General features: G+C 62.5%; 1 protein-coding gene across 2 annotated transcripts in view; it reads right to left on the bottom strand.

The window, feature by feature from the left end:
* Nucleotides 1-1,538: 1,538 nt before the first annotated feature.
* The window catches only part of LOC134338806 (voltage-dependent calcium channel gamma-8 subunit-like), a 47,357-nt gene continuing 36,954 nt past the window's right edge, over nucleotides 1,539-11,941 (bottom strand). For both annotated transcript variants that reach the window (XM_063034876.1, XM_063034877.1), the window contains exons 4-5: nucleotides 10,221-10,361; nucleotides 1,539-2,565 (exon numbers count right to left, since the gene is read on the bottom strand). In XM_063034876.1, the coding sequence (XP_062890946.1) occupies nucleotides 1,973-2,565; nucleotides 10,221-10,361 (734 nt within the window). In that variant the 3' untranslated portion in view covers nucleotides 1,539-1,972. The remainder of the gene's footprint in view (nucleotides 2,566-10,220; nucleotides 10,362-11,941) is intronic.

Raw genomic sequence — 11,941 nt, 5'->3', positions numbered from 1 at the left:
GGGGTCAGACACAGAGTGAATCTCCCTCCACACCGTCCCATCACCCACTCCCAGGGTCAGACACAGAGTGAATCTCCCTCCACACCGTCCCATCACACACTCCCGGGGTCAGACACAGAGTGAAGCTCCCTCCACACCGTCCCATCACACACTCACGGGGTCAGACACAGAGTGAATCTCCCTCCACACCGTCCCATCACACACTCCCGGGGTCAGACACAGAGTGAAGCTCCCTCCACACCGTCCCATCACACACTCACGGAGTCAGACACAGAGTGAAAATCCCTCCACACCGTCCCATCACACACTCCCGGGGTCAGACACAGAGTGAAACTCCTTCCACACCGTCCCATCACACACTCCCGGGGTCAGACACAGAGTGAATCTCCCTCCACACCGTCCCATCACGCACTCCCGGGGTCAGACACAGAGTGAATCTCTCTCCACACCGTCCCATCACACACTCCCGGGGTCAGACACAGAGTGAATCTCCCTCCACACCATCCCATCACACACTCACGGGGTCAGACACAGAGTGAAGCTCCCTCCACACCGTCCCATCACACACTCCCGGGGTCAGACACAGAGTGAATTTCCCTCCACACCATCCCATCACACACTCACGGGGTCAGACACAGAGTGAAGCTCCCTCCACACCGTCCCATCACACACTCCCGGTGTGAGACACAGAGTGAATCTCTCTCCACACCGTCCCATCAGACACTCCCGGGGTCAGACACAGAGTGAATCTCCCTCCACACCATCCCATCACACAGTCATGGGGTCAGACACAGTGAATCTCCCTCCACACCGTCCCATCACACACTCCCGGGGTCAGACACAGAGTGAATCTCCCTCCACACCGTCCCATCACCCACTCCCAGGGTCAGACACAGAGTGAATCTCCCTCCACACCGTCCCATCACACACTCCCGGGGTCAGACACAGAGTGAAGCTCCCTCCACACCGTCCCATCACACACTCACGGGGTCAGACACAGAGTGAAACCTCCTCCACACCATCCCATCACACACTTCCGGGGTCAGACACAGAGTGAAGCTCCCTCCACACCGTCCCATCACACACTCATGGGGTCAGACACAGAGTGAAACTCCCTCCACACCGTCCCATCACACACTCCCGGGGTCAGACACAGAGTGAAGCTCCCTCCACACCGTCCTATCACACACTCACGGGGTCAGACACAGAGTGAAGCTCCCTCCACACCGTCCCATCACACACTCCCGGGGTCAGACACAGAGTGAAGCTCCCTCCACACCGTCCCATCACACACTCCCGGGGTCAGACACAGAGTGAATCTCCCTCCACACCGTCCCATCACACACTCCCGGGGTCAGACACAGAGTGAAGCTCCCTCCACACCGTCCCATCACACACTCACGGAGTCAGACACAGAGTGAAACTCCCTCCACACCGTCCCATCACACACTCCCGGGGTCAGACACAGAGTGAAACTCCCTCCACACCGTCCCATCACGCACTCCCGGGGTCAGACACAGAGTGACTCTCCTTCCACACCGTCCCATCACACACTCCCGGGGTCAGACACAGAGTGAATCTCCCTCCACACCGTCCCATCACACACTCCCGGGGTCAGACACAGAGTGAAGCTCCCTCCACACCGTCCCATCACACACTCCCGGGGTCAGACACAGAGTGAATCTCCCTCCACACTGTCCCATCACCCACTCCCGGGGTCAGACACAGAGTGAATCTCCCTCCACACCGTCCCATCACACACTCCCGAGGTCAGACACACAGTGAAGCTCCCTCCACACCGTCCCATCACACACTCCCGGGGTCGGACACACAGTGAAGCTCCCTCCACACCATCCCATCACACACTCACGGGGTCAGACTCAGGTGAATCTCTCTCCAACCGTCCCGTCACAGTGAGCCGCAGAGATCGAGGTGGATCTATCTCCCCCTCCCCTTTGCCCCCCCCGCCGTCTCAGACAGGCGTAGTCTTGCGGTTCAGGGTGTTGGTATCCGAGACCTCCTTACCCCCGTCTGTGCCACCTCCAAAACAGTTGTGGAGCTGCAGGAATCCCGCCTCCCTCTCGCAGTTGAGGAGGTTGGCCAGGGTGCCCTTGGAGGGGTCGCGGGACAGAGCGAAGAGGGAGAGGTCGGCGGCAGAGGAGGAGGAGGAGGGGGCGGTCGGAGCCGCAGGGACGGCCATGGAGGAGGAGGATGGAGGGGGCGGTGCGGAGGCGAGTGGGAGGCCGGAGGAAGAGTCTGCCGCGGCTGTATCGTCCCTGGAGCGGCGCTGGTAGGGGAAACGGTAGGAGGGCAGGCGGAGGGCGGAGGAGCCGCTGGGTTTAGCCGGGGCGGTCCGGCTCCGACGTGACCGGGCCTCTCTGCTCCGCTCGATGTAGATGTTGACAGCGAGGACCCCCACCGCCTCGGCCACAATGAATGAGAGACCCCCAAAGTAGAAGGACCAGCCATAAGAGTAATGAAACTTTTTATCCTCGTCCCGCTTGGTGCTCGGGTCTCCCGCGTTGGCTGAGATGTAGACAATCACCCCGATAATGTTACTCAGGCCTGCGGGGAGAGAGACAGTGGGGAGAGAGTGAGAGAGGTCTCGCTTGGTGCTTTGGTCTCCTGCGTTCGCTGAGATGTACACAATTACCCCAATAATGTTACTCAGGGCTGGGGGGAGAGAGAGAAGGGGAGGGGGGAGGTGGGAAAGTGGGGGGAGAGATAGAGAGGGAGAGAGAGGGGGAGGGGGGAGGGGGGAGAGATAGAGAGGGAGAGAGAGGGGGAGAGGGGAGAGAGAGAGGGGAAGAGGGATGAGAGGGGGAGAGGGGCGAGGGGGGAGAGAGAGGTGGGGAGAGAGAGGGGAGGGGAGAGAGAGGGGGAGAGGGGGAGAGAGAGAGGGGGAGGGGGGAGGGGGGAGAGATAGAGAGGGAGAGAGAGGGGGAGGGGGGAGGGGGGAGAGATAGAGAGGGAGAGAGAGGGGGAGGGGGAGGGGGGAGAGATAGAGAGGGAGAGAGAGGGGGAGAGGGGCGAGGGGGGTAGAGAGAGGTGGGGAGAGAGAGGGGAGGGGGAGAGAGGGAGAGAGGGGGAGAAGGGGGAGGGGGAGAGGGGTGGAGAGAGAGGGGGGAGAGAGAGGGGAGGGGGAGAGAGAGGGGGAGAGGGGGGAGAGAGGGGGAGAAGGGGGAGGGGGAGAGGGGTGGAGAGAGGGGGAGAAGGTGGAGGGGGAGAGGGGTGGAGAGAGAGGGGGGAGAGAGTGGGAGAGGGGGGAGAGAGGGGGAGGGGGGTGAGAGGGGGAGAGAGAGGGGGAGGGGGGTGAGAGGGGGAGAGAGGGGGGAGAGAGAGGGGGAGGGGGAGGGGTAGAGTGGGGGGAGAGGGGGGAGAGAGAGGGGGAGGGGGGTGAGAGGGGGAGAGAGGGGGGAGAGAGAGGGGGAGGGGGAGGGGGAGAGAGGGGAGGGGTAGAGTGGGGGGAGAGGGGGGAGAGAGAGGGGGAGGGGGGTGAGAGGGGGAGAGAGGGGAGAGAGAGGGAGGACAGAGGGGGAGAGAAGAGGAGAGAGGGCTAGAGGTGGGGAGAGAGGGCTAGAGCAGGACTCCCCAACCTTTATTGCACCGCAGACCGGTTTAATATTGACAATATTCTTGCGGACCGGCCGACCGGGGGAGGGTTGGGGGGTGGTGTTCAAGTAGGGTTAAACTCACCTCAACATGTCTTTTACAGTTAGGGTCGCCAACTTCCTCACTCCCAAATAAGGGACAAAAGTAGCAGTCAAATCCCGGGACACTTTACCCCCGGAAAGACTACCGTGACCATGAAGCCTTGCGCGGGCACCTGTGTGCGCATGCGTGACGTGCCGATTTTCCCGCACAAATTGGTTTTGCCTTCATCTTCCCGACTACATCGTACATACATTATTTCTACTTCATATAGGCTGTATATTTACCATATCATTCCTGCTTTTACTCTCTGTTAGTGTTGTTTGTTTTAGATTTTATTTGTTATTGGTATGATTTGTTAGGTTATTCTTTTGGGTCTGGGAACGCTCAAAAAATTTTCCCATAAAAATTACTGGTAATTGCTTCTTCGCTTCACGCCATTTTGGCACGAAAGGTTTCATAGGAACGCTCTAATTTAGCGGCAGAAATACGGGACAAACCAATTTAGCCCAATATACGGGATGTCCCAGCAAATACGGGACAGTTGGCAACCCCATGTTCAAGTTCCACAGTGTGTGACAGGGAATGAGGAAAGGTGCAGCTGACTCGTATCGTTTCCTCACGGCCCGGTAGCACATGCTTTGCGGCCCGGTGGTTGGGGACCGCTTGGCTAGAGAAAGGAAGGGCAGAGACGGGGGAGAAAGAGAGAGAGGAGAATGAGAGAGGGAGGTTAGAGAGTTGAGTGAGAGGAAGGAGTTAGAGAGATGGGGAGAGTGGGGAGTGAGGGAGAAAGAAGGGGGAGGTAGAGAGGAGGGAGAGGGGAGGGGAGAGAAAGTGAGGGAGAGAGGGGGAGAGGGAGGGAGTTAGAGGGGTGAGTTGGAGAGGAAGGGGGAGAGTGAAGAGAGAGAGAGGTGAGAAAAGGGAGACAGGGGAGAGTAAGAAAGAGTGGGGAGTGAGAGAAGGGAGAAAGATGAATGGGGAGAGGGAACAGAGGCTGGTGAGAGGGGAAGGGAGGGTAAGAGATGGGGGAGAAAGAGGGAGCGAGAGAGATGGTGGGGTGAGAGGGGGAGAGGCGGGTGTGAAAGAAGGGAGAGGGGTAAGTTAGGGAGAGAGGGGAGAGTGAGGAGAGGGAGAGAGGACAGAGAGGCAAGGAGAGAGGGGGAAGGGAGAGGGGAGACAGAAGGGAGAGGGGGATAGAGAAGGGAGAGTAGGTGGAGAGAAAGAGAGGGGGAGGTGGGGAAAGAAGAAGGCTAGAGAGAGGGGGGAGAGAGGGAGGGAGAGGGGTGAGGGGGAGGGAGAAAGTGAGAGAGAGGGGGGAGGGGGGGAAGAAAGAGAGGGAAAGAGAGAGATAGAGAAAGGGGTGAGAAATTGGAGGGAGAGAGGAGGAGAGAAAGGGAAGGGGAGAGAGAGGGAGAGAGAGATGGGAGTGGGGGGAGATATGGAGGGAGAGATATAGGGGAGAGAGAGAAATAGGGGAGGAGGGAGAGAGTGGGGATGAGAGGAGGAAGAGAGAATGGGAAGGAGAAAGAGAGAAGGGGAGATGGGGAGAAAGAGGGGGAAGATTGAGTGAGGCAGGGAGACGAGGGGGAAGAGAGGGTGAAGGGAGCAGGGAGAGATAAAAGGGGAGAGGGAGGGGAGAGAGGAGTAGAGTGTGAAGGAGTGAATTAGAAAGAGGGTGGAGAGAGGTGGAGAGAGAGAAAGGGGGAAGTGAGAGAGAGGGAGAGGGAGGGATTTAGAGAGATATGGGAGAAGAGGGGAGAGAGAGGAGTGAGAGAGATAAAGGGGAGTGTGAGGGGGAGAGGGAGGGATAGTGAGAGAGGGAGGAGTGAGGGGGAGAGTGAAAAGTGAGAGAGAGAGGGAGAGAAGCAAAGAGGGAGGAGGGAGAGATATAGGGGAAAGAGACAGTGCGAGAGAGTGATATAGGGGAGGGGGTGATAAAAGGTGGTAGAGATAGTGGATAGAGCGTGGGGGAGAACGGGAGTAAGGGAGGAGGAGAGAGAGTGGGGAGAGCGAGAGTGGGAGAGTGTGAGAGAGGAAGAGAAAGGAGGGAGGGTTGAGTGAGACAGGGAGAGGGGCAGAGAGAAGGGGAGAGTGGGAATGGGGGGTGAGGGGTGGGGTTGGAGAGGGCCAGAGTATGGTGGAGAGAAGAGGGTAAGATGGTGGGAAGGGAGGGAGAGGATCACTCACAGAGAGAGGGAAGAGAGATGGAGAGAGGGAGGAAGGTGTGGATTAGTAGGGAGATGATAAGGAGTGTTCCCCTCATCATCCCTGTTCCACCTCCCCACATTCTGGCCTTCCCCCCGATCCATGTACTTCAGCTCCAGAAGTGACCGCTGCAGGAAATTGAATTCCTCACCGCAACCCCACCCTGTCTCCCTCTCAGTCTTCTTCCCCTTCTCCCTCCCACTCACCCCTCTCTCCTTCTCACCCCTCCCTCCCCCTCACCCCTCCCAACCCTCACCCCTCTCTCTCCCCCTCACCCCTCCCTCCCCCTCACCACTCTCTCCTTCTCACCCCTCCCTCCCCCTCACCCCTCCCAACCCTCACCCCTCTCTCTCCCCCTCACCCCTCCCTCCCCCTCACCCCTCTCTCCTTCTCACCCCTCCCTCCCCCTCACCCCTCCCAACCCTCACCCCTCCCAACCCTCATCCCTCCCAACCCTCATCCCTCCCTCCCCCTCACCCCTCTCTCCTTCTCACCCCTCCCTCCCCCTCACCCCTCCCAACCCTCACCCCTCTCTCTCCCCCTCACCCCTCCCTCCCCCTCACCCCTCTCTCCTTCTCACCCCTCCCTCCCCCTCACCCCTCCCAACCCTCACCCCTCTCTCTCCCCCTCACCCCTCCCTCCCACTCACCCCTCTCTCCTTCTCACCCCTCCCTCCCCCTCACCCCTCCCAACCCTCACCCCCCTCCCAACCCTCACCCCTCCCAACCCTCATCCCTCCCTCCCCCTCACCCCTCTCTCCTTCTCACCCCTCCCTCCCCCTCACCCCTCCCAACCCTCACCCCTCTCTCTCCCCCTCACCCCTCCCTCCCACTCACCCCTCTCTCCTTCTCACACCTCCCTCCCCCTCACCCCTCCCAACCCTCACCCCTCTCTCTCCCCCTCACCCCTCCCTCCCACTCACCCCTCTCTCCTTCTCACCCCTCCCTCCCCCTCACCCCTCCCAACCCTCACCCCTCTCTCTCCCCCTCACCCCTCCCTCCCACTCACCCCTCTCTCCTTCTCACCCCTCCCTCCCCCTCACCCCTCCCAACCCTCACCCCCCTCCCTCCCACTCACCCCTCCCAACCCTCACCCCTCCCAACCCTCATCCCTCCCTCCCCCTCACCCCTCTCTCCTTCTCACCCCTCCCTCCCCCTCACCCCTCCCAACCCTCACCCCTCTCTCTCCCCCTCACCCCTCCCTCCCCCTCACCCCTCTCTCCTTCTCACCCCTCCCTCCCCCTCACCCCTCCCAACCCTCATCCCTCCCAACCCTCATCCCTCCCTCCCCCTCACCCCTCTCTCCTTCTCACCCCTCCCTCCCCCTCACCCCTCCCAACCCTCACCCCTCTCTCTCCCCCTCACCCCTCCCTCCCCCTCACCCCTCCCAACCCTCACCCCCCTCCCTCCCCCTCACCCCCCTCCCTCCCCCTCACCCCTCCCTCCCACTCACCCCTCTCTCCTTCTCACCCCTCCCTCCCCCTCACCCCTCCCAACCCTCACCCCTCTCTCTCCCCCTCACCACTCCCTCCCCCTCACCCCTCCCAACCCTCACCCCCCTCCCTCCCCCTCACCCCTCCCTCCCACTCACCCCTCTCTCCTTCTCACCCCTCCCTCCCCCTCACCCCTCCCAACCCTCACCCCTCTCTCTCCCCCTCACCCCTCCCTCCCCCTCACCCCTCTCTCCTTCTCACCCCTCCCTCCCCCTCACCCCTCCCAACCCTCACCCCTCTCTCTCCCCCTCACCCCTCCCTCCCACTCACCCCTCTCTCCTTCTCACCCCTCCCTCCCCCTCACCCCTCCCAACCCTCACCCCTCCCAACCCTCATCCCTCCCTCCCCCTCACCCCTCTCTCCTTCTCACCCCTCCCTCCCCCTCACCCCTCCCAACCCTCACCCCCCTCCCTCCCCCTCACCCCTCCCAACCCTCACCCCTCTCTCCCCCTCACCCCTCCCTCCCCCTCACCCCTCTCTCCTTCTCACCCCTCCCTCCCCCTCACCCCTCCCAACCCTCACCCCTCTCTCCCCCTCACCCCTCCCTCCCACTCACCCCTCTCTCCTTCTCACCCCTCCCTCCCCCTCACCCCTCCCAACCCTCACCCCCCTCCCTCCCCCTCACCCCTCCCAATCCTCACCCCCCTCTCTCCTTCTCACCCCTCCCTCCCCCTCACCCCTTCCAACCCTCACCCCTCTCTCCCCCTCACCCCTCCCTCCCACTCACCCCTCTCTCCTTCTCACCCCTCCCTCCCCCTCACCCCTCCCAACCCTCACCCCTCCCAACCCTCATCCCTCCCTCCCCCTCACCCCTCTCTCCTTCTCACCCCTCCCTCCCCCTCACCCCTCCCAACCCTCACCCCTCTCTCTCCCCCTCACCCCTCCCTCCCCCTCACCCCTCTCTCCTTCTCACCCCTCCCTCCCCCTCACCCCTCCCAACCCTCACCCCCCTCCCTCCCCCTCACCCCTCCCAACCCTCACCCCCCTCTCTCCCCCTCACCCCTCCCTCCTCCTCACCCCTCTCTCCTTCTCACCCCTCCCTCCCCCTCACCCCTCCCAACCCTCACCCCTCTCTCTCCCCCTCACCCCTCCCTCCCCCTCACCCCTCTCTCCTTCTCACCCCTCCCTCCCCCTCACCCCTCCCAACCCTCACCCCTCTCTCTCCCCCTCACCCCTCCCTCCCACTCACCCCTCTCTCCTTCTCACCCCTCCCTCCCACTCACCCCTCTCTCCTTCTCACCCCTCCCTCCCCCTCACCCCTCCCAACCCTCACCCCCCTCCCTCCCCCTCACCCCTCCCAACCCTCACCCCTCTCTCCTTCTCACCCCTCCCTCCCCCTCACCCCTCCCAACCCTCACCCCTCTCTCTCCCCCTCACCCCTCCCTCCCCTCACCCCTCCCTCCCCTCACCCCTCTCTCCTTCTCACCCCTCCCTCCCCCTCACCCCTCCCAACCCTCACCCCTCTCTCCCCCTCACCCCTCCCTCCCCCTCACCCCTCTCTCCTTCCCACCCCTCCCTCCCCCTCACCCCTCCCAACCCTCACCCCTCTCTCTCCCCCTCACCCCTCCCTCCCCCTCACCCCTCTCTCCTTCTCACCCCTCCCAACCCTCACCCCTCTCTCCCCCTCACCCCTCCCTCCCCCTCACCCCTCTCTCCCCCCCACCCCTCCCTCCCCCTCACCCCTCTCTCCTTCTCACCCCTCCCAACCCTCACCCCTCCCAACCCTCACCCCTCTCTCTCCCCCTCACCCCTCCCTCCCCCTCACCCCTCTCTCCTTCTCACCCTTCCCTCCCCCTCACCCCTCCCAACCCTCACCCCTCTCTCCCCCTCACCCCCCTCTCCCCTCACTCCTCCCACCCTCACCCCTCTCTCTCCCCCACCCCTCCCTCCCCCTCACCCCTCTCCCCCCCTCACAACCCTCACCCATCTCTCCCCCTCACCCCTCTCTCCTTCTCACCCCTCCCTCCCCCTCATCCCTCTCTCCCCTCACCCCCCACCCCTCTCTCCCCTCACCCCTCCCACCCTCACCCCTCTCTCTCCCCCTCACCCCTCCCTCCCCCTCACCCCTCTCTCCCCCACCCCTAACTCTGCCTCACCCCTCTCTCCCCCCACCCCTCCCTCCCCCTCACTCTTCGCTCCCCCTCACCCTTCCCTCCCCCTCACCTCTCTCTCCCCCTCACCCCTCCCTCCCCCTCAGCCCTCTCCCCCACCCCTCTCTCCCCTTCACCCCTCCCTCCCCCCACCCCTCTCCCCACCTCACCCTTCCCTCCCCACCCCTCTCTCTCCCCCTCACCCTTCCCTCCCACTCAGCCCTCTCTCCCCCTCACCCCTACCACCCCTCACCCTTCCCTCCCCTCACCTCTCTCTCCCCCTCCTTCCCCCTCACCCCTCTCTCCCCCTCACCCTTCCCTCCCCTCACCTCTCTCTCCCCCTCACCCCTTTCTCCCCCTCACCCCTTTCTCCCCTCACCCCTTTCTCCCCCCCACCCCTACCTCCCCCTCACCCCTCTCTCCCCTCACCCTTCTCTCCCCCTCAACCCTCTCTCCCCACCTCGCCCCTACCACCCCCTCACCCTTCTCTCCCCCTCACCCCTACCTCCTCCTCACCCCTCTCTCCCCTCACCCCTCCCTCCCCGTCACCTCTCCCTCCCCCTCACCCCTCTCTCCCCCTCAAACCTCCCTCCCCCTCACCCCTCTCAGTACCCACAACACCTACTCTCCTGCCCACCTCGCCCTCTCTCTGGTCATCGCTCCCCTCTCCTTTCCCCTCCCTCATCTCCTCTCCCCTGTCCTCACCCCGATCTCAGCCTCTTCCCCTTGCCCACTTGCCCAGTGCCCCGCTCCCTCCCTCCCTCCATTGTGAACACTCTCACCAGCAGCTACGAAGAGGATGCCGGAGCCCAGGACGATGTTCCTGCGACTCCGGTAGAACCGGCTGGTGGCGATGCACACTCCCCCCATCAACAGCAGGATGGCACTCAGGATCGGGAAGATGCTCGAAGCACGGACCACTCCTGAGAGGGAGAGATGGAGACGGCGAGAGAGAGGGTGCGATGGGGAGGGCAGGTGGACAGGGGAAAGATGGGGGGGGAATGGGGAGGATGCAAAGTTACTGCAGATCAGGGAAAAGTGAAGAAAGAGAGATAGGGAGGGGGTGAGGGAGGGGTTTGAACAGGAGGGGGAGTGTAGGGGTTACAGAGATAGGGAGGGGGTGAGGGAGGGGTTTGAACAGGAGGGGGGAGTGTCGGGGTTACAGAGATAGGGAGGGGGTGAGGGAGGGGTTTGAACAGGAGGGGGGAGTGTAGGGGTTACAGAGATAGGGAGGGGGTGAGGGAGGGGTTTGAACAGGAGGGGGGAGTGTCGGGGTTACAGAGATAGGGAGGGGGTGAGGGAGGGGTTTGAACAGGAGGGTGGAGTGTCGGGGTTACAGAGATAGGGAGGGGGTGAGGGAGGCGTTTAAACAGGCGGGGGAGTGTAGGGGTTATAGCGATAGGGAGGGGATGAGGGAGGGGTTTGACAGGAGGAGGGAGTGTAGAGTTACAGAGATAGGGAGGGGGTGAGGGAGGGGTTTGAGCAGGAGGGGGGAGTGTAGGGGTTACAGAGATAGGGAGGGGGTGAGGGAGGGGTTTGAACAGGAGGGTGGGGAGTGTAGGGGTTACAGAGATAGGGAGGGGGTGAGGGAGGGGTTTGAACACGAGGGGCGTGTAGGAGTTACAGAGATAGAGAGGGGGTGAGGGAGGGGTTTGAACAGGAGTGGGGAGTGTCGGGGTTACAGAGATAGGGAGGGGGTGAGGGAGGGGTTTGAACAGGAGGGTGGGGAGTGTAGGGGTTACAGAGATAGGGAGGGGGTGAGGGAGGGGTTTGAACAGGAGGGGTAGTGTAGGGGTTAGAGAGATAGGGAGGGGGTGAGGGAGGGGTTTGAACAGGAGGGGGGAGTGTAGGGGTTACAGAGATAGGGAGGGGGTGAGGGAGGGGTTTGAACACGAGAGGAGTGTAGGGTTACAGAGATAGGGAGGGGGTGAGGGAGGGGTTTGAACAGGAGGGTGGGGAGTGTAGGGGTTACAAAGATAGGGAGGGGGTGAGGGAGGGGTTTGAACACGAGGGGCGTGTAGGGGTTACAGAGATAAGGAGGGGGTGAGGGAGGGGTTTGAACACGAGGGGAGTGTAGGGGTTACAGAGATAGGGAGTGGGTGAGGGAGGGGTTTGAACAGGAGGGTGGAGTGTCGGGGTTACAGAGATAGGGAGGGGGTGAGGGAGGGGTTTGAACAGGAGGGGGGAGTGTAGGGGTTACAGAGATAGGGAGAGGGTGAGGGAGGGGTTTGAACAGGAGGGGGGAATGTCGGGGTTACAGAGATAGGGAGGGGGTGAGGGAGGGGTTTGAGCAGGGGGGGAGTGTAGGGGTTACAGAGATAGGGAGGGGGTGAGGGAGGGGTTTGAACACGAGGGGAGTGTAGGGGTTACAGAGATAGGGAGGGGGTGAGGGAGGGGTTTTAACAGGAGGGGTAGTGTAGGGGTTAGAGAGATAGGGAGGGGATGAGGGAGGGGTTTGAACAGGAGGGGGGAGTGTCGGGGTTACAGAGATAGGGAGGGGGTG

The sequence above is a fragment of the Mobula hypostoma genome, chromosome 28 (assembly GCF_963921235.1).
Source record: "Mobula hypostoma chromosome 28, sMobHyp1.1, whole genome shotgun sequence".
In the NCBI taxonomy this organism is placed as follows: Eukaryota; Metazoa; Chordata; class Chondrichthyes; order Myliobatiformes; family Myliobatidae; genus Mobula; species Mobula hypostoma.
The sequence above is the reverse complement of the archived record's forward strand: the minus strand, read 5'-3'. Positions and strand labels throughout refer to the sequence as shown.